The sequence below is a fragment of the Chelonia mydas genome, chromosome 6, assembly GCF_015237465.2.
Source record: "Chelonia mydas isolate rCheMyd1 chromosome 6, rCheMyd1.pri.v2, whole genome shotgun sequence".
NCBI lineage: Eukaryota > Metazoa > Chordata > Testudines > Cheloniidae > Chelonia > Chelonia mydas.
Window position 1 is genome coordinate 15592301 of NC_051246.2, and position 26735 is coordinate 15619035.

At 50.6% G+C, this 26735-nt stretch overlaps 1 protein-coding gene across 11 annotated transcripts in view; it reads right to left on the reverse strand.

Annotated features, from left to right (window-relative positions):
* The window catches only part of CTNND1 (catenin delta 1), a 58953-nt gene that overhangs the window by 14903 nt on the left and 17315 nt on the right, over window positions 1-26735 (reverse strand). For 10 of the 11 annotated variants that reach the window (XM_043548561.1, XM_043548556.1, XM_043548563.1 and 7 more), the window contains 8 exons: window positions 14980-15098; window positions 13587-13898; window positions 10960-11031; window positions 9741-9899; window positions 8920-9452; window positions 1079-1542; window positions 811-994; window positions 279-396 (listed from right to left, as the gene is read on the reverse strand). In XM_043548561.1, the coding sequence (XP_043404496.1) occupies window positions 279-396; window positions 811-994; window positions 1079-1542; window positions 8920-9452; window positions 9741-9899; window positions 10960-11031; window positions 13587-13781 (1725 nt within the window). In that variant the 5' untranslated portion in view covers window positions 13782-13898; window positions 14980-15098. The remainder of the gene's footprint in view (window positions 1-278; window positions 397-810; window positions 995-1078; window positions 1543-8919; window positions 9453-9740; window positions 9900-10959; window positions 11032-13586; window positions 13899-14979; window positions 15099-26735) is intronic. The other variant, XM_037899325.2, reaches the window with a different exon arrangement.

The following is a 26735-nucleotide window of genomic DNA, read 5'->3' on the forward strand; positions in this document are numbered from 1 at the left end:
AACCATTCTGAAAAACTCAGTCCCGTCCCGTTTTAAAGGTGGGGACGTCAGGTAGGTCCAGAATCTCTTCCCCTCCTGGCCCTAGAAGGGAACTGATACTGAAAAGGAGGAAGGAAAGTCACAGGAAGGAAAGGCAGTGACTGAAGACAGGTCAGTACTACATCTCTTCCTACAGGCACTGTCAGAAACAAAAGCAGAGCCAGATGCCAGAACAGTCACTGGTTTGGCCCCCGTAACATGCTCCCATCTACTGGGGATGGAAAGTGTTGCTCCATTACCTTGCTGTTGCAGTCTTTCTGGCCAATCTCTGACTGGACAATGTATATCAAGGCATCCACCAACCCATCGCACTCACGCAGTTTCCGACGAGCCTCGCTTCGCTCAGAGCTCACATTTCTAGAGGGGAAGAGAGCATTGGAGGGTGAGACGGCCGAAGTAGCAGCACCTCAGAGCATCTGAAGGACTAGATTGCTCTCATGTTCCTGCTCCCCACCAAGCTGAACGACCCAAGTCTCTCCCTGACCTAGAGAAGGACTGAGCTAGACAAGCCATAAAAGGCACAGCAGGGACTGATCATGCATTGGAGAGGCAATTAATATCTTCCCATCACCAGCACTACCACTGCCATGCAGTTCTGCCTCTAGTCATCCAGATACCAAGTCTAGAAATCTCCCCTTCCCCAAAGAGCTATGATGAAGAAAAAGCCACCAGCCTCCCGAAGGTGGGAGGGGAATTCCAGTTACAGCACAAGCTCAGCCTGAGGTGCCACAGGCTCAGATGCCACCTTCCCGTCACCTCTCCAGCATATACCTAAGGCAGCCAGCGGTGTTGGTGAGCACCGACCCCCACTCTATGTGGCGTGGCTTGGAATCCTCGTTGGGCTCTCTTTCCCAGCCGGAGCGTGGGATGATGACCTCGTCAGTGAGGGCATGCAGCGCGTGGTCCACAATGGCCATCTTTATAGAGTCATGAGAGGAGAGATTCCACAATGTCCCTGAGACAGAGCACATGCAGCCAGTGAGACCAAGGCACTACACAGGTCCCCCTCCCCAGCAACCACTCCCAGACCACCCATTACCTGTGATGACCTCAGTGAGGTCCATGTCACGGGCCTTGCGCAGCAGCCGCACCAGGGCAGGGACACCATCACAGTTCTTGATGGCAATCTTGTTGTCCTGGTCTCGGCCAAAGGAGATATTCTTGAGGGCCCCACAAGCCCCGTAGTGTACCTCCTTCTTGGGGTGGTCCAGCAGCCCCACCAGCACTGGGATGCCCTTCAGCTTTCGCACCTCCGTCTTCACCTTGTCATTGCGATAGCACAGGTGCTGCAGGTAAGCTGCCGCGTTGGATTTAACCGCGTCCAGACGGAAGTTCAGCATGGCAATCACCTCAGGCAGCTCTGGCTGGCGCCAGTTGGCTGGCAGGGTCCCTCCCTTCCGCAGGCTGTCCAGGCTCGCCAGGCTGCCCCGCTCATGCTGGGCCAGTGGGGCCCAGTAGTACTGATCAGGGACCACCTCATCCACCAGCATATCCTCATAACTCCTGCAGAGGAGAGAGGAATGGAGTTAGAAAGGGAAACAGAGTTTGAGCTCCGTGAAGGGGAGTGGACCTCAGTCTCCATCCCCTACCGCTGGGAAACAGCGGAACCAGAGAGGCTAACAGAAGTTCCATTGTGAGACTGGGACTCTGAGAACACTAGAAACCATGCGCCTCTGCACAGGTAGTATCAGCATCCCTTCATACAGGCCCCCAGGACTAGAGAGCTCTTTCCCTCTACAGAAGGGTAATTCTGTCTTTATGGTTCTTGGCTTCTACAATGAATAGTCTCCATTGGCAATTGCGGTGAAGGGGGCCAGATGTGGGTTTCTGTCTGCTTGGAGCTGGACTGTGGCCAGCCAGGTATACACCCTCTTCCCCTCAGCCCTTCAACCTAAGCCATGTGATGGTAGCAGCTTCCTTTGCCTGGACAGATAAATGTACAATAGCAGGACCAATGCCCAGGGCTCTTCCTGTCTGCCCTTTGGGGCAGCATCTTACTAGGCTTAGAGCACCTGACACAACAGTAAGTCAGGGCACCTGGATGTTACATCAGCATGTCGTTATTATCCCCAGAGACCCTAGAACCACAGAAGCAGCAGCTCTACTTTCTTAAGACAGAACGGTCTGCGAAACAGTTCCATCTTCTGGCCGCTAGAGGGCAAGCTGATGCCACCAGTGTAAATCCAGATAAGTCAGAGACGGAAACAACCTATTAGGTCATCAAGCCTGCTCTCCCCACCCTAGCGAAGGATCATTCCTATTTAGTGTTCTCCAGAGCCTCTGCCAGGCTGGTTCTAAATATTTCATGCAAAGAGGACTATTACAGAGTCATTAAGTGGGTACAGCCTCCTGTTAGGTAGCTGGATCAGATTTCAAGAATACTCAATTCCTATGGGATACAATAAATGTCAATACTGCTGCTGCTGCTGCATCAAGACAGTCAATTCCTCCCTTTGCCAGGAGTCGTCATGTAATGACGTTGAAGATACCAAAACACGCACAGTTTGAGTGCAAAATTGCTTTTCACAAACGCTTTGAGAAGCCAAATATGGACAGAGTTGTTTTCACATAACTAATTTTGAAGTCAAATATCAGAGGAGTTCGCCCTGGTGGTGGTGGTGGGGGAGGGGGGGGGGGGGGGAGGGGAGGGCAGAAGAGAAGAAAGAAAGGTTTCAGAGTAGCAGCCGTGATAGTCTGTGTCTGCAAAAAGAAAAGGAGGACTTGTGGCACCTTAGAGACTAACGCATTTATTTGAGCATAAGCTTTCGTGAGCTACAACTCACTTGCATCTGATGAAGTGAGCTGTATGTAGCTCACGAAAGCTTATGCTCAAATAAAATTGTTAGCCTCTAAGGTGCCCCAAGTACTCCTTTTCTTTTTGGGGGGAGGGAGGGAGGGAGGGAGACAGACACACACACACACACACACACACACACTTAAAAAGCAAAACAAAAAAAACATTCTCCCTGAACAGAATGTGGTGCTGATCCTGGCCTAGGGGCTAATGCAATATAAACAAAATTACAGTCTTCCTACATGGAGACTAGCAAGGGAAAAGCCTATACGAATGTCAGCTTGTGGTTACAGCACTGGAGTGTGACTCTGGAGATTTCACGTCAGTTCCCAGTCCTGACACAGACACTGTCACCCTGGCCAAGTCTCTGTACATCTTGGCTACCCCTCTTCTGCAGAGTGGAGAAAGAATACTTCTCCCCCATACTTTGACTGGTCTATTCAGGGCTGTATGCTCTTTGAGGCAGGGGCTATCTCCATTGTACATGTGGTGCCTAGCACAATGGGGCCCTAGGTAACCAGGAGCAACACTGACCAGTCTAATGTCACTTTTTACTGGACGCAGACAGAGTAAAAAATAGCACACATGCTGACAAGTCCATTCTGTTAACCTTCTCAACTGCGTTGGGTTTGTTTTAGGACTGTCAATTAATCGCAGTTAACTCATGTGATTAACTGAAAAAAATTAATCTGGATTAAAAAATTAATCTGGATCAACTGCAATTAACAGTGCAATTAAAACTGAAATTAAGAATTTTTGGCAGTTTTTCTACATTTTTATATATTGTATTCTGTGTTATAATTGAAATCAAGTGTTTATTTATTATAACTATTTGCACTGTAAAAAATAGTATTTTTTCAATTCACCTCATACAAGAACTGTAGTATAATTTGTTGTGAAAGTGTGACTTACAAATGTAGATTTGTTACATAACTGCACTCAAAAAACAATGTAAAAACTTCAGAGCCTACAAGTCCACACAGTCCTACTTCTTGTTCAGCCAATGGCTAAAACAAAACAAGTTTGTTTACATTTACAGGAGATAATACTGTCCTCTTCTTATTTACATCACCAGAAAGCGATAACAGGTATTTCTATGGCACTGTTGTTGCCAGTGTCACAAGATATTTATGTGCCAGATGTGCTAAACATTCGTATGCCCCTTCATGCTTCAGCCACCATTCTAGAGGACATGCTTCCATGCTGATGGCGCTCATTTAAAAAAAAATGAAAAAAAGTGTTAATTAAATTTGTGACTGAACTCCTTGGGGGAGAATTGTATGTCCCCTGCTGTTTTACCCACATTCTGCTATATATTTCATGTTATACAAGATTTCACAAAACACAAAGAAGGTACCAATGTGAGATTTCTAAAGATAACTACAGCACATGACCCAAAATTTAAGAATCTGACGTGCCTTCCAAAATTGGAGAGGGATAAGGTGTGGAGCATGCTTTCAGAAGTCTTAAAAGAGCAACACTCCAATGCGGAAACTACAGAACCCAAACCACCAAAAAAGAAAATCAACTTTCTGCTAGTGGCATCTGACTCATATTATGAAAAATGAACATGCATCAGTCCGCATGCCTTTAGATAGCTATCGAGCAGAACCCATCATCAGAATGGATGCATGGCCCCTGGAATGGTGGTTGAAGCGACATATGAATCTTTAGCACATCTGGCACGTAAATATCTTGCGACACCGGCAACAACAGTGCCATAAGAACACCTATTCTCACTTTCAACAAGAAGCAGGCAGCATTATCTCCTGCAAATGTAAACAAACTTGTTTGTCTGAGCGATTGGCTGAACAAGAAGTAGGACTGAGTGGACTTGCCGGCTCTAAAATTTTACACTGTTTTATTTTCGAACACAGTTTGTTTTGTTTTTTTCACACACAATTCTACATTTGTAAGTTCAATTTTCATGATAAAGAAAATCTAATACAAGTACTATAGTGCCACTGAAAGTTTTTACAGTGCAAATACTTGTAATCAAAAATATAAAGTGAGCACTGTACATGTTGTATTCTGTGTTGTAACTGAAATCAATATATTTGAAAAAGTAGAAAACATGCAAAAAATATTTAAATAAATGGTATTCTATTCTGTTTAATCGCGCGACAGCCCTAGTTTGTTTCAGTCCCTACAACGTTGAAATTAAATCTATCATCCCAGGCACAAAAATATCCTCCTACTTGCCTGCCCTTATTAGGAGAACAGAAAAGGTTTTTGTTTTTTTTTTAAACAAAGATTTGCCCCTTTGTAACTTGGATTGCAGATCTAAGCAGCCTAGTTTAAAAGTAAAGCCAGCCTTAAGAAAGAGGCATTGCAGTAAGAGGCTGCTTAAAATGCCTTGCATGTGCAAAACTCATACAATGCAGTGTTCACACAGGTGTTGACCAGGCCTGGAACATGCCAGCACAGTTATATCAGTGTAAGCACTAGTACAGATATACCTATACTGACAAGAACTTTTATGCCAATATACTTTGTCAGAGAACTAGTGTAAATTATGCCAGTAGAAACCACTTTAGATGCAGCTTGTACAGCCTGGCATACACTAGGAGGGCTTGCTGGTATAGCTACGCCCGCAAAAACTTTTCTAGTATGGACAAGACCCCAGCCAGGTCCTGTACCTTGGATCAGCTTTGCCTAGAGGAGTTTTTGACTGATCGTGCAGTTGTCTCTTTGCATCGGATCAAGCGTAGGACATGCCCACTCTTACATTACAACCATGGATTATCTGAAGGGTTTCTGATTCCACTCACTGGTGAGCATGCTGGATATGTATTAGACAGAAGGAGTAACGGTCTGATCAGTGGTACAGCTTCAGGTCAGACCAGTTACTCCTGTTGGGGTGGCAATTCTGTTTGAGTCACCCTCGGAAGCCATTTTGATTGGCAAGTTCTGGGTCAATGGAGATTTTGCTGCTTCGCCACCATCAGTGGTTACCCTGCAATCTAGTGCCCCGCAGCCATGTGCCATGGTGACAGGGCATACAGACTGACTGCCATGTCACCCTCTGCAGTCTGTGAAAAAGGCTGAAGCTCTAGCTCCACAAGACCTGATCTCAGTAACACGCCACACTGAAGACAGTTGGTTCCTATGCCATGGCTGTGGTCAAGACGGAGTACTCCTTAACTGTTACATCTAACTCCAGTTCAGCTCAGTATTAAGCATCCACACTAAGCTGGGCTGCATCAGGACACTGGCAGTTCTGAATGCCTCTTGCTACAGTGAAAGGTCAACTTGTTTCTATTGACTCAGGACAGTCTTAGTGTTTCCATGGGAAAGCAAAGGACAAAAGAATTCATCTACAGTGCTTTGATCTCATTCAGTTTCATGTCCTGAGGTTTTGTGCATGCTTAACAAGTTGCAACTAGACATGCAAGATGGACCCGTGTCCGTCATGGCTGATTATAGCCAGTAGAGACACTAGGCACACCGGGGGTGGGAGAAAGAGATGGATTGTTAATGACTTCCTTCAGGAGGGCAATTTGCCAAGCACACTTCAAAGTAAGTAATGTTTAGGACCTTGCTCAAAAAAACATCTTGGGGTTGTTAATCTTGCCAGGTACCATCCCCAAAAGCAGGAGATTCGAAACAAAAAGGTAATTGAGATAGTGGTGATGAGCCAACTCCAACAACGCTTGGATTCCATGGATTTCTGTGATCTTTATCAGCCAGTCTGCAGATAAAAAACAGAGCCTGTTCCACAGCTGGGGAGCTGGAGGACAAGGGCATGACAGCCATACAGATTCTGCAGTTTGTGACACCAGTGATGACAGAGTACTGCTAGCTGCCAGGTGCAAGGATGCTGACATGGCGTGACCCTTCAGTGAGTTCAGTTCTTCCCAGATGAGAGCCCATGGGGCTGTGCTAGGACACTGCTTCTTCTCCCCAGAGCATGCCCCACAGAGTTCATCTAGTGCCCCTTCCTGTTTGGTGTCTGCATAAAGCCACCAGGGAGCTTGAGAGCCCTTTGCAAGTGCTGCAGCAACCCCAGAACACTTGTCTATATCATTCCTTTCACTGAGTATGGATCTTACAGCCTTCCACTCCTCCCAGACTGACAGAGTGGGGGACCTGGATGGAAGAGGGGCTGTTGCTCAGCCTAGATAAGAAGGCATCAAGATGCCAGAGTCCAGAATGGCTGCAGAGCAGGTTACTCAGAAAAGATCTCTCATCCCTAGTCCAGACTCAGGACTCGCAAATTTGATCCCTCTATGGCGCTGAGTGGCAGGGCTTCTAGCCTTTGGAATTTGTTCCCCTTGGCAGCCCAGAGCCAGAACTAAGTGACCTTCAGGACTCAGAGAGATGCGAGTGGGGTTAGCTGGATGCTGAACCAGGCCTTTATAGTTTCATTCTCTACAATCAAAGACTAGCTCTACGGCAACATGCATGCTAGGAATTTTACTGAGCATTCAGCTTCGAGGCTCAGACCCCCTCAGACACAGCAGCACCAAGGCAGTGAGTAAACCTAGAGCTTCTCAGCTAAAAGGAGCCAAGTCCCTTGCACAAAGCCAAAGCCTTTCCACAGATCTTTTATTTTATTTTTTTTAAACCACACACGCTGGAGCAGGTTGGAGCATCAAATACTTAGATAGCATCGAAGTGCAGGCAACAACTTCCTGTGGGGATGTTCCTGTCTGGTTCCCTTCCTCACATTGGCTCCTCAGTTTATTCTGTGTAAATAGTACATTAGCAGCACTCCTGCGACAATACAGTGTCACAGAAGCAGCAATGCCAGACTTTTATAGGACCCCAGAGTGCAGTCATCCCGTCAAAGCGGCACTTGGCTAATCAGCTAGGGAAGTGACTGATTTGCACAAGGCACAGGGGATCCAATTGCTATTGTCAGATTTGATCGCTTCTCCTCCCCAGTGTGTTCCTTCAAGGCGCTGTGCACCCCAAGTCAGCCACCTGCCCAGGAATCAATCCTCCTCCAGCCTGACCCCTCACACCCTAGAATCCCAGCTCAGCGGTAGCTGCAAGTTTAAGTCAACACTCTGCGGAGACGTTCACGTCTTTGCATCAATGTGCAGCAACAGATTTGATGCTGCTGTGCAGTGGCATTAACCAAAATGCATTCTTTGACAGCAAACTTATTTTGTCCAACCCAAGCAGACTCAGGCTATAGGGCACAGGTGGGCAAATTACAGCCCGTGGGCCACATCCGGCCCACGGGACTGCCCTGCCCAGCCCCTGATCTCCTGGCCCAGGAGGCTAGCCCCCAGCCCCTCCCCCGCTGTCCCCCCTCTCCCACAGCCACACGGCCGCACAGGCAACACTCTGGGCGGCAGGGCTGCCTGCTCATACAGGGCAGCGCGGCAGTGTATCTGGCTCCGGCCAGGCAGCACAGTGGCCAGATATGCTGCTCTGAGCAGCATGGTGAGGGGGCCGGGGCATTGGATAAGGGGCAGTCAGGAGATGGGGTGCTTGGATGGGGTGGAGGCGGTCAGGGGGCAGTAGCCAAGCTGTTTGGGGAGGCACAGCCTTCCCTACCTGGCCCTCCATACAGTTTCGCACTCTGATGTGGCTCTCGGGCCAAAAATTTGCCCACCCCTGCTAGGGCCAGGCTTACAGGAACAGAAACCCCTGCCAAATTGGCAGGGCGCATCTTGACACAATGCAAAGGGGGCTGGGGAAGGAAAGAGAGATCAAGGCATCTTAGGACTCACAATCAGTCCCTGTCTCCCTCATTAAACTTTGCCCACCAACATCAAAACCATGGGGCATGCGATCAAGAGACAGTAAGTCCAGAACAAAAGCCTCCAGACAGTGCACGATAACTCTGTAGTACTCATTGCTGCAGGGAGGTTAAATGCCGCAGCTGCATAATTTGAGCGTCAACTAGATGCCACAGCTATGACAATTAGGCTCAGACATTCAGGAGTAATAACCACAGCCCCAACACATCCACAAGCTATTAACAGTTGCCTTATGGAGGTCCACACCTTTGTTGGAATCACCGACTGCTGGGCACGAGGGGGGGGGGGGGGCGGGAGGAGAGAGAGAAGAGGGGAATAATACTCAGCAGAAAAAAGTGTTCTGCTACAGTGTGTAAAGCCTGCTGTTCCTACCTGAGTCGCCGCCTGGGGTCTGAGGGAGTCCCCGCCCGCCTGGCCGTGCCGTAGTCCGGCATCATCCCATAGTCCAGGTCTTCGTAGCCAATGCTGCGCTGGTCGTCCTCCAGCCCATACGGTTCTGGGTGAAAGCGGTTCAGGTCCACGTTGCTCCCCCCTACCCGCACCTGTGGCTGGGGACCATAGATATCCTGACGGCTGGGGGCCCGGTAGCCATCCATGGTGGGACGATAACGTTCATCGATACGGGTCACACGGGACAGGCTGCCATAGCTGTGGTCGCTGCCAGGGTAGCCGTCCTCATAGGGGCGACCATAGCCATCTGAATAGTGATAGTTGCGGGGGAGTGTGGCAGTGCCAGGCTGGCTCATGTAGCTGCCAGGCCCCCCATTACCATTTTTACGGAAGTTTCTGTCCACTGTCTGGATGTAGTTATTGGAGACAGGAGAACCCTCCACAGGTAACCCATCTGGCCCAACGGGGACCTGCTGTACTGTCCGCGTGGTCACAGTCTTCACCACCTTCTTCACCTGAAGAGATGGGGAAAAGGATATGCTCTCAGATCACAAATGCAAGGGCTGCTGATGTCCCCTAATCATCCAAACCCCCCTGCTATCTCAGGCCTGAACTCCCCCAGCTCTGCTTGTGCCCCTCCATCTTGACCAGTAGCCCTCATCCCCAGCTTCAGTTAACAGTGCTACAGAAACACGTAGGATAGAGAGTTTAGTGTACAGGCCATCTCACCAACCCCGGGGGAGGGCAGGCCAGATCAACACTACTGAAGACAAGACAATCCCCTTTCTTTTACTGTCCCTCACCGTGGTCTCTGTGCGCCGGGTGGTCCCATCATCAGATGTCTCCACTGAGACAACCGACATGGCACCCTCTGGGTCCTCCTCCATGGTATACGTCTCCTCCACAATCTGGCCCGGGTCCTGCATCCTGGGGATCGTGCTGTAGAGGAGGTGGCTGCGGTCCTGGGATGAGGGAAGAGCACACCAAGTCAGCCCAGATTGTGAACAGTGCCAGATCCCACCCACAGGAGACAGCATTTCCACGACCTTAGCTCTCTATCTGTACTGTCTAGGCAAGGATGCACTGAGCCATCTCCTGGCTAGAGTAGCATTTCCAAAACAGTGGGTCCCAACCCACCAGTGGGTTGGGGGAAGGATCTAGGTGGGTCACCTGTCATTGCCCCCCCAACCCCACAGGCCCCAGATGCTCCCCCAACCCCATTCTCACTGTGCTAGGCTGGCACAGTAGGCAGTAGCATCTGGGGAGCAGCAGCAGCCTGGCAGCAATGGTGGCCAGACCAGGGGGTGGGGGGGGAAGCCAAGCAGGGTGCTCTCTTCAGCTTGATGCAGGAGGAAGACAGATTGCATGGTCCCCTTGTTGGGAGGGAGATCGGTGTCATTTGGGAGTGGTGCATAAAGGAAATAAGAGGATCTCAGAACCTGGAGGGCTGTTCTGTGTTTCCTGTTGGATCCTGTCTTCCATTCTCATTTAACGGAGTGATAACTGAAACTACATGGGTGTAGCAGGAGCCCTTTATTAGAGTTTTCTATCCACAACACAGTGGGGAGGGTCTCCCCCCCCCCACACACACACACACTTTAAATGGAAACCACTAGATACAAGAGGAGACTGGCCCTGTGCTGACACTGCCCCTCACGTATTTGGTTGCCTGCAGAGCCCAGTTCTCCACCACAGGCCAAGCCCATCCCTCCAGCTTCTACTACAGGGCATATACCCTAGAAGTGAAATGGGAGGAGTGCCCAGGATGAAGGGATTTGTGGTAGGGCTTTCTGCCGAAAGCCAGAAAACATCTACCCAAAAGAGAGAGGCTTCCCTGGCATCACTGTTGCTTGCTGGTGGCTGCAGAGAATGCACTATGGCACAGATAGGGGTGGGGAAGCCTTGCCAGCAACACTTAAAAAGATGGGTCCCTTCCACAAGGAGGAAAAACCAGCCACTGTGCCCCTGAACTCAGGCCTTGCCCCCAACAAGAGATCCCAGCTCCTCCCAGAAGTCCTTTACCGGTGGTCCGTTGAGTTTCAGATCTGGAAATTTCTGCCTCTCCAAGTCAGCATCGCCCAGGAAACGGCCGTTCTGAAACAAGCCACATCAGCTCGTTATAATGCTTCCTAGTCCACCGCCTAGGATGCATCGTCCTGTTGCCTCCCAGCAAGAAAGGCCAGGCCTCATGCCCTTGGGATTAGTGCCCCACTCCACCTTGTAAGGACAGTACTGACAGCCTCACACCCTAGTCTCAGTTCCAGACTCAGCAGCATCCAATTCCAGTGCCCCAGAGGTTAGCAGCAGGTAGAGGTGGTAAAGAGCAGCCAGGGCGATTCCATGCCCTGAGATCTCAATCCCCTAGGTGAAGGGCATGGTGCTGCAGAGATTGTGCTACACAGCCAAGCAGGAGACCGATGCTATTCCCCAGTGCAGTCTGGAGAGTCCCCAGGAGGAGTTAAAAAGCAGCCATTTCTAGTGCTCCACCCTCCAGACATCCCAGTGCTCCACATGGCAGCCAGACTCTTCAGAACTCCATGTACCTCCTACCAGAAGGGCTAAGGCCCCCTTCTGGGTACACACACCCCAACTCCATCAGAGAGAGAGAGAGAGACACAAGACATTTCACATCTTCTTTTGATGTGGAAGCCACAGGCCACCAGATGAGACATACCAGCATTTCAGGGAGATTAGAGGGAACAGAACAGCGTGGAGAGTCAAAAGCAGACCACAGAGCGTAACGGCTTTTCACTGCCTATAATATTCACATACGTTCACTTCTCCTCCCACTTACGGCCCAGGGAACTGTTCTCCCCCCCCCCCCCCGCCACTTTGAAGAATAAAAATCCACTTGTCTAACTCCAGTGTGGCCTGGGAAGTTTCTCAGTAGCACCAGTATCCTCAGCCGGACAACCAAACCCTCTGTGCATTGCCAGTGCAGCTGTCCTCTGGCCCTTTAAAACAGGGGCACAGAGGGTCTTGACTTCTACCCCTTAACAAAACCCAACAGTACAGAGTGTAAGATAGCCACAAGAAGAGAAAGGAGATCAAGCCAAATGTACTGCCTGCTGCAGTGTAAGTTAAGAGCCCTGGAGACTCAGGCCAGTTAAGAGCCCTGGAGACTCAGGCCAGTTAAGAGCCCTGGAGACTCAGGCCAGTTAAGAGCCCTGGAGACTCAGGCCAGTTAAGAGCCCTGGAGACTCAGGCCAGTTAAGAGCCCTGGAGACTCAGGCCAGTTAAGAGCCCTGGAGACTCAGGCCAGTTAAGAGCCCTGGAGACTCAGGCCAGTTAAGAGCCCTGGAGACTCAGGCCAGTTAAGAGCCCTGGAGACTCAGGCCAGTTAAGAGCCCTGGAGACTCAGGCCAGTTAAGAGCCCTGGAGACTCAGGCCAGTTAAGAGCCCTGGAGACTCAGGCCAGTTAAGAGCCCTGGAGACTCAGGCCAGTTAAGAGCCCTGGAGACTCAGGCCAGTTAAGAGCCCTGGAGACTCAGGCCAGTTAAGAGCCCTGGAGACTCAGGCCAGTTAAGAGCCCTGGAGACTCAGGCCAGTTAAGAGCCCTGGAGACTCAGGCCAGTTAAGAGCCCTGGAGACTCAGGCCAGTTAAGAGCCCTGGAGACTCAGGCCAGTTAAGAGCCCTGGAGACTCAGGCCAGTTAAGAGCCCTGGAGACTCAGGCCAGTTAAGAGCCCTGGAGACTCAGGCAGACTCTTCCCTCATCCCCTCCTGGCACTTGGCCTGCCCCATCTGACTACTCAGTGTTTAAAGGTGCTAGCCTGGGACTTCAGAGTAGGGTATTGAACCCAGGTCTCTGCCACACTACACTTGCTGGAGCCTGGGAAAGTAATTTGATCTTTTTGTCTCAGTTCCTGATCTGGAGCTATGGGGATAACAGCAGCTCTGCCTGCCACACCAAACACTAGGGGGTGAATAAGTACATTGAAGATTATGAGGTACCCAAATACTGAGACAGTGGGGGCCACAAATACAACATGGCCTCTAGAGTGGTGCAGCAGCAGATCTCTTTTTTTCCCGGGGGGGGCGGGCGGAGGAGAGAAGTAGCACTTAGCTAGAGCCCAGAGTGCCACTCAAAGCCACCTGTGAGAGTTCCTGGGCTCTGCCTGCCACATCCCCAGGGTGGGCACTTTGTACAACAGGTGTCACGTCATCAGGTTATAGAGGGTACCAGGCAAGCACCCCAGGAGAGCAGAGACGCCGGTACCTCTGGCCTCACAACTAGTTATAGGGCTTCTGGGGCAAGGGAGCCAGAGGCCCCTGGTTTTCTGGGCAGGGCTGCATCTGTCGTGGAGTCCCAATCCACAAGTCTACAGCACTATGGAGGCTGGCCCATGCAGCTGTTCCCCAGCGCACTAATCCTACACTCAGATGTATGGAGGGCCCTCTGTGCATCATTGAGAGGTCAAGCAATGCCACCTCACGCCCCCAGACCTGCAGTTCATCTGGTAAGTTCTTACAGCAGTTACTCAAATCTATGAGGTGCAGAGACAGCTCCTCTGTGAGCCAGTTGGGAGGGGACAGGGCAACTCTGATAGGAGCCAGACTGCCAAATACTCCTCCCGCGTCCACCACAGTTCATGCAGGAGCAGCCAAAAGGGCTCTGCCAAGCCCACCTCTCCCCCAAGGGGGTTTTACCTGATGCCGGCGGGTGAGGGTGCCGTTGGCCATCGTCTGGCTGGCATCCTGCGGGGAGACCCGGACGCGCTCCAGCTGCGCCGAGACGTGGCGCCGCTCCTCCTCCAGCGCCCGGGTCAGCTTCTCAAACTGTGCCTCCTGCTCCTTGACGGAGGCCAGGATGCTGGCAGTTGACTCCACTTCCGAGTCGTCCATGGTGACGAGGGCCCCACACAGGGGGTGGGGAGGAGGGAGGGTGTAGGGCACGGGGCGTGTGAGAAAACCAGCGTCAGACGGGTGGGGGGGGGGGGTAAGAGGGGAAGGAGCCCCTCACTTCACGACATACAGTTGAGGGAAGGAAGGAGAGAAGAGATCAGAGGAGACAGATGAAATATCAATCCCAAGGCCAGGTTCTCTCAGCACTCAAAGAAAGAGCAAGTGTCAATTCTGCCACCCCTCCCATGGGACAATAGCAGCGGCTGGCCAGGGCAACTGTCCTGCCATACATGGCAGAAGTGTCACCTCTACTACAGGAAACCCTGATCTGTGCTCTCAGCAGCTCCTGCCTTCAAGTCTAGGAATTAGACTTTTCAGTCTCCCTTCTTTGACGAAGGCCTCACCAGGGTAGGATCTGTACAGGCAAGGCAGTTCTATACCCCCCTGCCCCAGTGCAGTCCTGCCAGAGCCAATCTTCTCTCCTCTGAAAGGATCCCCTGATGGATAGGAAGGGAGCCAACCCTGACCAGGAGAGAAGCATGAGTAAGTAGCCCAGAGGGAAATCTCCAAAGCCAGTAGTGCTTAAAACACTCCCATTTTATTCGAGGGGCATCTAACACTCCCCTCTCACGACCTGGTGGAAGACAGTGAGTGAGTGAGTGACAGTCATAGGACAGGTGGTGATAAGTCTGGCTGGAAGGGAAAGAGGAATCATAGGCTCCTTCACCAGCTCCAGGTGAGAAGAGGCCCTCTAGGGAGGTGTTTTGACTAGAGTTTTGGTGGGTATCTGCTCTGGTAAGGGGAGAGGCTTCTTGCCACCCCATTCATTGATGGAGGCAGAGTGCTGCAGTTTAGAGGATTACCTACTTGACCTGTGAGACCCAACCCAGTCCATGCTAATTCAGTCCAGAGTTTCACAAACCCCATTAGACACTGCTCCCCTGATGGGTCCCTGCCCCATGAGGAACATTTAGCTTCCACATTAACTTTATGAATCTCAACCCAGTCAGGCCTATGACAGTCAGACAACCTGTGAGGAACATCTGTGACCCTAAGTCCTAAAGGGGCAGGAGTCGCACTGCCCTCTGACCCACCTTCTGTATTTGCAGAGAATTACATTACATATAGTGAAAAAGGAAGAAATCAAAGAGTTTAATTAAATATTTAAATAAATAAATAAATAGTTTTCCATACACACCTGTAAGGAAGGAAGGTCGGATTTGATTGGCTAAGGCACAGCACAGCCAGGTCTAGATGCAAAAAATCATGGGAGAAGCAGCCCAGCCACCACCAGTGAGGAAGCAGGAGGGAAGAGAGCTGTAGAGACAGTCAGGGAAAACCAGAGTGAACGTAACGCAGGGAGGGAGGCAACAGACGGCAGGCTAGAACTGAACAGTAGTGAAGGGGATTATGGGAGGGGACATGGAATTGCTCAACGTGACCTCAAGTACCATTTCCAACCCCTTCTGCAAGGGATGGGGATGGTCATGGGAGAAGAGAATGCCTCTCATCAGTGGGGGCTTCTCAGGGTCAGCTGTACACATCTTATGCAGCATCCAACACAGCAGATCTTTACCTCCTGCTGCAAACTGGTGCTAACCAGACCTGCCCCAGTGCTGCCTACCCGATTCCAAAGGTTGCTGGTCCCGACTACTTCATATGGTCATCCAGATGCATTCCCACTAGTTTACCAGGACAAGGTAGCCTTTCACTGGCACCCTCAGCACCCACTCTCCTGAGAAACCTACACTGATGTAGAGGGGTGGGCCCCTCCTTCACCCATCTCAGAGCGACCACGTCCCAGCATATCTGCTAAGATACTTTAGCAACAGATACAGCCATGAAAGGGCTAGTCTGGCCTCTGCACCAGCTGCCTTGGCTCACTTTCCCACGCTCCCCAGCAAGACACCAGTATGTGGAGAGTGGGCTGCAGGCAGGCTGTGCACCAAAGTTACAAGGAAGACATAGGCACTGTTTGAAAAACAGACACAGGGTGCAGGGACAGGAAGTTTGTGCTGTATTTCTTCCCCTCCAAAGCATGCTCTGCCCCATTCTTGCTGATGTCCCGCAGCCCATTGCACCCTGCTATTCCAACCCTGGGCTCCACCTATGCCCCTCAAACCTAATATACAGCAAACTCAGTTACTCCAATGCACGGATCTCTAAAGCAGAGGCCTTCCAGTCATTTTACTTGTAACAGTAAAACCAAACCAGGCTTGCCCCTTTTAGCAGGTCTTATTCCTTCACTGTCCAAGACCTCTTCAGACATACAATAGCCTTCTTGGCTTCAGTTCTTATCAGGCACTACAGCACAGAGAGGACTTTGAGCCCAGCAAGAGATTTTTAATTTGCTTTGGAGACAGTCTGAACTGCATTTTAACATCTGGTGGCCTCCGCCCTGTAATCTTCCTTCACCAATAAAAAAAATCCAGTTCTACTGCTGTGCACATACGAAGCATGAGCAGAAGAGACCGTGATAGGCACGGACACACCTATCCCCACCAGCACGTGCCTCTTCTCCCAATGCACAAATCAATTTGCTTTATCTTCCAGCACCATGGTTCTGGGGTGAGAAAGAAGGAAGTCTGTCCAGAGAGAAGTGATTGCAGGCTGCCTGCTAGCCCCAAATGGTTGGTGAGAGTGACTTTCTACTGCCACTCTAAGCAAGGGTGAGGGCTGGGCCCCAGGCTGCCCATGGGCTCCAGCATTTATGGGGTACTGGGGCACAGGGGAGGGGGACACAGACTTGTAGTTAGAGAGACTGCAAGCCAAAACTTTGAGACAGGGCAGCACTGCTGACTTGACAGACAGAAACCTCCTCCCCCTTCACTATCTATTAGCCAGTGAAAACACAGGCAACCAGCTCCTTCTCCAAGGATTGAGCATAATCACACCCCTTGGGTCTCATCAGCAAAGGGGCTTCTGAAAGCCATTGCCAGAACCTTTGGCCTATTTTTTTTTTTTTGCTTCTCCAACGTTAGTTTTCAGAGCAGAATTTTGCCCTGTGCTCCACCCTGGAGAAAAGCCACCCCCTCCGCAAAGATTTTTTTTTTTTTTTTTTTATGGTGTCTGCCAACCAATCCCAGCAGAGTCATTATTAGACAGCTAGTCCTGTCACTTCATAGCACATTTGTGATAACAGCTCCCCATCCTCTCCCCCTTTGCATCAGCTGCCCTGTTAGCCATGTGGAATAGGTAGTTTTCAAAGCAGAGAGAAGAGGATGAGCCTAGGACTTGGGAGCCCTGTGTACGAGTCCCTCCTCTGCCACAGACTTCCTGTATGGACCTTGGTGAGTCATTTATCTGTATTGTACAGGAGGGAATTGAGGCAGAGAGCAGCTAATAGCTCCATCCTGCCTCACAGAGATGTTGCAAGGATAAGTATTTAAAAGATTGTGAGGTGCTCAAAATACTATGGTAAGAGGTACCTAAAAGATATTGCAACCTTCTGCCTAGCTGCCAGCTTAGGCCCAACTGAATGGGCATCTGTTGTCACTGGCATGGATCTGCACAAGAGAATACTTAGCAAGCCCATGCCCTTTGGGAATCTGGTTTTAACAGGTGCATTTAGCCAGTTCTTTAGTTCCTAACTTAATGCAATGAACAGAATGGTTAGGAGTATGATGTACAAGATATGGGAATGTAGCAATAATGAGGCAGTTTCCTTTGTCTCCTTCACATTAGAGGCTGCGAGACACAAAGAGAAGGGGCAAGAATTCAGTTCCTTGCCCACTGTGTCCTTATTCCTGTGCTATACCCAGTCATGTTGGGCTTCTCCAAGACTCAGCCAGGCACCCTTCTGACCAAAATTACAATCCCAGTGTTTTCCACGCAAGAGAAAAGGGACAGACCTGCCATTACATGGAGGGAAAGGGCTATGACACCCTGAAATCTATGATCCCACCTCCCCTCAGGGGAAGGACCAGCACTGTAGAGAGATCAGTGTTCCCAGTCAGCCAGAGAGCACTTAACAAGATGGTGCCTTTGCTTCCCTCTACCCACGGTAGAACAAATCTGTGTGAGCAGCACTCCAGACCAGGCAGACACCCACATGTCAGTCTGGTTCACTTGTTCAGGCTCTGCCTTGAGGACCAAACTGCATCAAACACTCAAGTCCACCAAATCAGGCCTGTCAAGTATCCATGATGAATGGATACAAACAGCCCCACGCTGGCACAAGTACTCCTCAATCAGAAACAAGGTACAATCTTCCTCCAGAGGAGTGTGTGTAACATGGAACCTTGGCAAACCAAGTGTTCGTGGTTATTACCCCTTTATCACAGTAGCACCTTGGAGTCCTGTTGTGCTAGGTGCTGTATATACGCTGAGTTGTATAAGCCCTTCAGGTCAAGAGCTATCTAAAAAGGCAAGACAAAGGGCAGGGAGGTGAAACAGGCAAAGCAACATGTGCAAGGCTTCCCAGCAGGTCAGTGGGAGAGCTGGGGAAAGAACCCTCCTGAGTCCCATGCTAAGGCTTAGCCACTAGAGAATATTGCTTCTTTCGATGTCTCCTTCTGTATAGGCTTCAGAGATCTAGGTTTTCATTAGCACTAAGCAGTAGCAGTTCTAGAATAGATTACATACAGAACACCCTAATCCCAGACACCATTCACGCCACAGTATAGCAGCATCCTACCACATTCAGCACTCAGAGGTTAAAATTTTCAGACAGATGCCCTTAAACTTTGTTTGCATGCAAGGCTGAAGCAGCTCCTTCAGCCTTACCTCTCTCGCACTTTTCAACACCAAGAATGCCCTACTCACCCTTCCCCACACCCACTCTCCAATACCCCTCGAGTGTACCTGAAGGGAGCAGTTTTCTGAGATGCACCCATGAATAGTACCTCATTACCCTTAATTCATACAGTGCAGCAGCACCTCATGCAGTCTCTCCAATGGCTGCTAGTCTACACTGGGAACGCTCTCCCAACACTTTTTTTTTTTTTTTTTTTTTTAAACAAACAAAAACAAAACACACACCACAAACCACCCACCCCACCTCCACGAGGGGCACGGCTCCCAGGGCTGGTGCACTGTCTATACTGGCGCTTTATGGCACTGAAACTTGCTGCACTCGGGGTGTGTTTTTTCACACCCCTGAGCAAGAAAGTTGCAACACTATAAATTGCCAGTGTAGACAAGCCCTCAGCTTCCGATGATAGTGTTAAGACTTGGTCCCAATCTTCAAAGCAGTAGCAAAATCAAGCCTCAGCTCCATTGGACCAAATTTTGATCTATGAACCACTGACAGCTGTGCACAAAGATGTGGATGTGGATCATAAAGCATGGAAGAGCTATGGGGTAGAACTAACTTCCCGAGGAAACCAAGCAAACCGAGAGTCTGAGCATTTTTAGGAAATGCAGCAAAACCTTCCTCTTCTACAGCCTTGTCACCCCCTAAAAATGGCTTATGACACACTTGGACCCAAAACAAAACATTTACCTGGAAACACGTCAGCCTTAAAACAAAAAACAACCAACCAACCACACACATTCCTCCCCCCCCACCCCAGAGACACACTACCCCCCGCCCCCAAGGTACATCTCCACAATGGTTTATTTTGCACAGGTCAGCAAGAATCTTCGGATTGATAAATGCAAACTGAGTAAGATAAGGGCTTAGCATCTTTCAGGGCTAACATCAAGACCCCCTCTGTTCCATATATAATCCCTACTGAGAAGCTAAACACAGAGTATATCTTCACTACCAATGTTGAAGTGCAGTGCTTTAATGCAGCTGCGTAGTCGCGGCACCAGCGCTAGGAGAGAGCTCTCCCAGTGTGTATGTGTGGGGTGGGGGAGGGGGGTGAAGCAAGCCACCCCCACGAGGGGAGCAGCTCCCAGCACTGTCTACACTGCCACTTTACAGTGCTGAAACTTGCATCTCTTAGGGGTGTTTTTCACATCCTTGAGCAAGAAAGTTTCAACGCTGTAAAGTGCCAGTGTAGACATGGCTTGAGTACTTTAGAGCAGAGTTTCTCAAATGCCACTACCAGGGGCTTTTATTGTGGCCAAAGCCCCTCCCCTGGAGCCACAAAATGACAGAGGAGTAGGCAGCTGGGTGGGAGTTCCCCACCTTCCCGGGTTCAGTGAGTCTTGGGCTTCAGCCCTGGGGTGGTGGGCAGCAGGCTCCATCCCCCTGCTGCCTCCTATACATACCCCTGCTGCCTCCCTACCCACCGCCCCATCCAGAACTTAATTTGTCCCCCAGCTTCCCAGAATTGAGTAAGTCTGCTGTGAAAACTGATATGTTTATATCACTTTTAACAGCAGACTTAGTAGCTAGCAAGTCTTTTTTTTAAAAAAAAAAAAAAAAAAAAAAAGCGCAATGGGAACAACATGCAAAGCACCTTAATTGTGTTTCTATTCTGTTTTGGTCCAGTAAAGAATAGACACAACTATACATTATTTTTACTGAGTCTGCAAAAAAACCAAAACCCTACATAAATGAGTTACAATTTGAGCATGTATGTGGGCATATTTGTTTTTCCTAGAGTTAAGTATTTTACGAAAAATTGTCAGAGCAGCCACCAGCAAGAGTTGGTGGCTGAAATCTGAGGCCACCAAAAAAATTTGTTGTGACAAAAAACAGTTATTCACCTTCTCGTAACTGTTGTCGTTAGAGATGTGTTGTTCATGTCCATTCCAATCAGGTGCACACGTGTACAGTAGCCAGAAGATTTTTCCCCTAGCAACAACCATAGGGTCAGTCTGGGCACCCCCTGGAGTCGTGTCTTCATGGCATCCAGTATAGAGCCCTGCCGACCCCGCACAGTTACGAGAAGGTGAGTAAGAGTTTTCTGTTCTTTGAGTGCTTGTCCATGTCAATTCCAACCAGATGACTCACAAGCTCAAGTTCAGGAGGTGGGGACAGAATCTTCCACTGACTGGAGCACTGCTCGTCAGAAGGCCGCATGTCTCTGGCCTGCTGGGTAATGGTATAGTGCGTGGTAAAGGTGTGGATGGAGGACCACATTGCTGCTCTGCAGATTTCCTGAGTAGGGATCTGGGCCAGGAAGGCTGTTGATGAAGCCTGCGCCCTGGTGGAGTGCTTGGTGATCGGGGTGTGGGAACCCCTGCAAGGTTGGATCACATTCTACATATGCGAGTGCTACAGGAGGAGATGCATTGTGAGGACACGGGTACGCCCTTCATTCTGTTTGCCACTGCCACGAAAAGCTGGACTGATTTTCTAAATGGCTTTGTTCTTTCGATGTAGAAAGGTAGCGCCTCGTGAACATCTAGTGAGTGAAGCTTCTGCTCCCTGCCACTAGAATATGGTTTAGGGTAGAATACCAGGAGAAAGATGTCCTGGTTGATGTGAAATTGCAAAACAACCTTCAGGAAGAAAGCAGGACGGGGCCTGAGCTGAACCTTGTCCTTAGAGAACACGGTGTAAGGAGGCTCTGATGTTAGGGACCTGAGCTCAGACACTGTCCTGGCTGAGGTTATTGCTACCAGGAACGCCACCTTGTAAGAGGTAGAGCAGGAAGCATGTCACTAACGGTTCAAAGGTGGACCCCCCTCCCATGAGTCTAGAGAGGGCTAAGTTGAGGTCCCAGGCAGGGATAGGCTGACAGACATTAGGGTATAGCCTGTCGAGTCCTTTTAAGAACCGGCTGACCATCTGGTTAGCAAACAGAGCGGCCCTCCTCACTCGGGTAAAAGGCCGAGATGGTGGCTAAGTACACCCTTATTGATAACGAAAGCCCTGCTGCTTCAGATGGAGGAGGTAGTCCTGAATAAGCGGCACTGAGGCTAGCGTCAGGGGCGAATGGTGCTGCACTGACCAGATTGAAAAGCTCTTCCACTTGGCAAGGTATGTGGCTCTTGTAGAGGGTTTTCTGCTGCCAAGGAGTACTTGCCTAACCTGGCCTGAACAGGAAAGCTCCATCAGGTTTAACCATGGAGCTTCCACACCATGAGGTGAAGCAACTCGAGGTTTGGATGTTGAAGACATCTGTGATCTTGCGACAGAAGGTCTGGGCAGAGTGGCAGGGTGATCGGGGCTTCTACGGACATGTCTAGGAGAGAGGTGTACCAGTGCTGATAGGGCCATGCTGGTGCTATCAATATGACCTGAGCTCGTTCCCTCCAGATCTTGAGGAGTACCCTGTAAACAAACGGAATAGGAGGAAAGGCGTATAGGAGGCAACCTCCCCAATGGAGGAGGAACGCATCTGCACTGGAGCCCGGGCTGCAATTTTAGAAGCAGAACTGCTGGCACTTCCTGTTGTACTGAGTGGCAAATAGACCTATCTAGGGAAAGCCCCGCCTCTGGAAGATTGAAATCTCAACATCCAGGCAAAGGAACCACTCGTAGCTATGCCAGGGTTCCATGTTACACACTCCTCTGGAGGAAGATTGTACCTTGTTTCTGATTGGGGAGTACTTGTGCCAGCGTGGGGCTGTTTGTATCCATTAGTCATGGATACCTGATAGGCCTGATCTGGTGGACTGAGTGTTTGATGCAGTCTGGTCCTTGAGTCAGAGCCTGAACAAGTGAACCAGACTGATACGTGGGCGTCTGCATGGTCTGGAGTGCTGCTCACACAGATATGTTCCACTGTGTGTAGAGGGAAGCAAAGGCACCATCTTGTTAATTGCCCTCTGGCTGACTGGGGAACACTGATCTCTCTACAGTACTGGTTCTCCCCCTGAGGGGAGGTGGGAATCAGATTTCAGGGTGTCATAGCCCTTTCCCTCAATGTAATGGCAGGTCTGACCCTTTTCTCTTGTGTGGGCTACGATGTGGAAAACACTGGGATTGTTATTTTGGTCAGAAGGGTGCCTGGCTGAGTCTTGGAGAAGCCCAACATGACTGGGTATAGCACAGGAATAAGGACACAGTGGGCTGAGGTGGTCTGCCAGCTCATTCTGTACCCCGGGGAGGTACAATGCCTGCAGGTGTACTGAATGTTCGACGCAGACGTCCCACAGCATGAGGGCTTCCTGGCATAGGGGAGAGGAGCGTGCACCCCTCCCCCCAACCCCATTTGTTGATATAGAACATTGCCAGTCATGACCGATACACATTGTCCCATTAAGCATGCTCGGAAGGTCTGGCACGCCAGAAGCACCACTCTCAGCTCTCTGACACTGATGTGGAGAGCCAGATCTGCCTGAGGCCTCGAGTCCTGTGGTCTCCCAGATATGCACCCCAGCCCAAGTCTGATGTGTCCGTCACTAGTGACAGAGATGGCTGTGAACTGGTGAAGGAGATGCCTGAGCATGCCTCCTGAGGGTCAAGCCACCACAGGAGGGAGTTGAGGACCAGGCGAGGCAGGGTCACTATCCTGTCCAGGCTGTCTCTGGCCAGGCAGTACACGGACGCAAGCCACAACTGAAGTGGTCGAAGCCTGAGCCTAGCATGCTGCACTACACAGGTACATGTAGCCATATGACCAAGACGCCTCAGGCAGTTTCTTGCTGTGGTGGTGGGAAACCATCTGAGGTCTCAAATCAGGGCCTGAAACCTTGCTTGTGGTAGGTATGCCCTGGCCTGGGTCGAGTCCAATATTGCCCCTATAAATTCCATCCTCTGGACTGGGGACAGAGTGGATTTCGCTTCGTTTAGAAGACCCAGGTTGTCAAAGGTGGCTCTGATGAATCCGACTTGAGTTTCCACTTGAGTCTTGGAGCGGCCCTGGATCAGCCAGTCATTGAGGTAAGGATACACCTGTACCCGGTGCCTGCGCCGAAATGCAGCGACGACTGCCATGCGTTTGATTAAGACAAGAGGTGCTGCTGACAGGCCCAACAGAAGGACTGTAAATTGCTACCACACCACAAACCTGAGGTACTTCCTGTGGGGTTGGATGACCGCGGTATGAAAGTATGCATCCGTCAAGCTGAGGGCGATATACCAGTCTGCTGGATCCAATGAGGGAACGATGTCAGGCCGAAGAGACCATACGGAACTTGAGTTTCTTCAAACTTGTTGCATTCTTGCAGATCCACGATGGGTCTGAAGCCGCCTTTGGCTTTTGGTATTAGGAAATACCAGAAATAGAAGCCTTTGCCCCAGTGCTCCTGAGGAACCTCCTCCACTACCCCTAAAGAGATCAAGGAGGTGCAGTTGCTCCTAAGGAGCTGCTTGTGAGAAGCGTCCTTGAAGAGGGACGGGGAAGGGGGGTGGAAGGGAGGAAGCACACAGAATTTGATGGAGTATCCCCTCTACCATGCGGAGCACCCATCAGTCCAAGATGATACTATACCATGCACGGCAGAAAGGGGGTTTTGGGGATGAGAAGGTAAGATGGGGTGTACCCACTGTTAGGTGTGTACACCGTCCTCAAGCAGGCCTTCAAAAGGCCAGCTTGGACCCTGAAGATGCCCTGTCCAGAAGGTTGGCATGACCTTCCCCTGGCGTTAAGATTCCTCCTTCTGGACTTGTGTTGGCTGTTTTGCTGACCAAACCGCTGCTGGGGCTGTGGGTGGAAAATGTCTCCTTTGTGTTGAGCGAGTATAGAGGCCCAGGGACCTGAGGGTGGCTCTGGAATCTTTAAGACTGTTCAGACACTTGTCAGACTTTTCTGAGAAAAGAGAGTCTCACCCTCAAAGGGCAGGTCTTGAATAGTTTGCTGTACCTCATAGGGGAGGCCAGAAACCTGGAGCCATGCGCCCCTTCTCGTGGCCACACCAGTAGCCATAACCCTGGTTGCTGCATCTGCCCTGTCCAGCGCCGCCTGAAAGGAGGCTCTGGAGATCAGTCTCCCTTCCTCAACCAAAGCTGAAAATTCAGTGCAGGAGTCTGAGGGGGAACTCCTCCATAAATTTAGCCATCGCCAAGCAGGCATCGTAGGAGTATCTGCTGACGATGGTCTGTTGATTGGATATACGGAGTTGCAGTCCCCCTGTGGAATAAACCTTTCGCCCAAAAAGGTCTAATTTTTTGGCGTCCCTATTCTTGGGCAAAGGGTCTTGAATGTCTCTCCTGCTGGTTAGCAGAGTCCACCTCCAGGGAAACAGGCTGGGGGTGGGAAAAGAGATGTTCATAGCCCTTGAAGGGCACAAAGTACTAGTGCTCATTGCGCTTGGCCGTAGGTGGCAGTGAGGCTAGGGTCTGCCAAAGGGTCTTGTTCATGTCCATTATTGTTTTTATTAGTGGTAAAGTGATATGGGTGGGGCCAGAGGGAGCCAGGATGTCCACCATAGGGTCCGCATCATCCACAACTTCCTCTGCCTTAATGCCCAGACCCTGGGCAACTCGGTGCAGCAGCTCCTGCAACACTCTAGTAGCCCCAGGTCTAGAAGGCTCCAATGTGCCTACTAGGCTCTCATCTGGTGAGGAGGAAGAGGAAACCACCAGGGTAGGTGGTTGTTCCCTATCAGACCCACCCGAGGGATCTCTTGACCCAGTGGGAAAAGCGGAAGGCTGGCCTGGTCCCGCAGGTGCAAGAGACATGCTGTGTCTGTGCTGACAGAGTCTGGTGCGGCATGAGCGCTGGGGTTCCTGTGGGCACCGTGGCAGCTGGCACCAATGACGGAGGTGGTATCAGTGCTGGTTCCGAGGGTGTGTCTTGCACCGAGGCTGCAATGGGGGCCGCTGATACCTCCAGCGCCGAAGCAGTTGGTTGTTGTGCCGCAGTCAGCACCAGTGTCAAGAACAGTGCTGCAGGTGCTGGCATTAACGCCTGAGGCACTGGTTCTGGGACGAATGTTACGGAGACTACTGACACTGCACCTGACCCTGGGCTTGATGGAAGGCTCACGGAGTACAAAAAGGCCACTGCTGTGGATTTTGGACTGAAGGGCCCACTGGATTGGGAGGGACCGCCTATGGTGCTGCGAGGAGGATCTTCTGCTCTTCTGTACAAGTCCGACTCTGAAGACCAGGGTGGTGCTGCTCCTCTTGAGGTAGAGCATCAAGAAGCAGGGGACCAACTACACACTCTGGATGGGGGGAGGGATAGCTCAGTGGTTTGAGCATTGAACTCACAATCCTGGGTTTAGTAGGCCAATCTTTGAGAGGGCTATTTAGGGATCTGGGGCAAAAATTGGGGCTTGGTCCTGCTTTGAGCAGGGGGTTGGACTAGAGGACCTCCTGAGGTCCCTTCCAACCCTGCTTTCTATGATTCTATGGTGGAGCTAGCCGAGGTGATGGGAATTGGCATGCTATCATTTCTGGCTTTCCCTTAGAGATGACGAGGGGGGGGTCTAGATGAGACCTGCAGTGCCAGGACACTCTCCTGTCTTGTTGGAGAGAATGGCACTGTTAGCCTCAATAGGTCCCGTGCCGCCTCAGAGGTGGATGGGAGCGGCAGATGCTCCGATGGGCGTGGTGAGCAAGACGGGCCAGGACTAGACTGACTCCTGCCCAAGTGAGACAATGTGGCCCCACTTTGAGTCCCTGAGTTGTGGCCTGACTGAGGTGTCACTGGTGGCTGGTCCCTCGGTTTTGCTGAAGGAGCTCGACCTCTCTCTGACCTTTCTTTTGTGACACTGATTGGGGACCAGTGCTGAAGGCTCAAATGACCCTGAAGAGGTTGCATAACAGTGCCTAGCTTCCCTGCCAGCATCTTTCTTTGGCGCCCAAGTGCTCCGCGGTGAAGACAAAATGCTGGGATCCGCGGTGCCTGAGTCCGACTCAGATTGGAGAGCTGCCTCCATAACGCGCTCTCCCTCTCCTTGATGGCTCTTGGTCAGAACTCCTGACAGATCCTGCAGTGGTCTTTCTGGTGACCCTCACCAATGCACCTTAAGCAGGAGGTGTAGGAATTATTTTTTGGCACGCGCTTAGCGCAGATCTGGCAAGTCTTAAAGTCCGGGAATCATGGTATTCCCCAGCAACAAAATGGGGGAGGAAACCCCCTGTAACTAAAACTTCTAAGGAAACTACTAAACTATACTAACTAGTGGAAACTAATTACGCACAGCGTACAGAGTACTGCTAATCCACTTGCTGAAGCAAGAGAAGAGCAAGGGGAAATTCCAGCTACAATCACTGGCGGT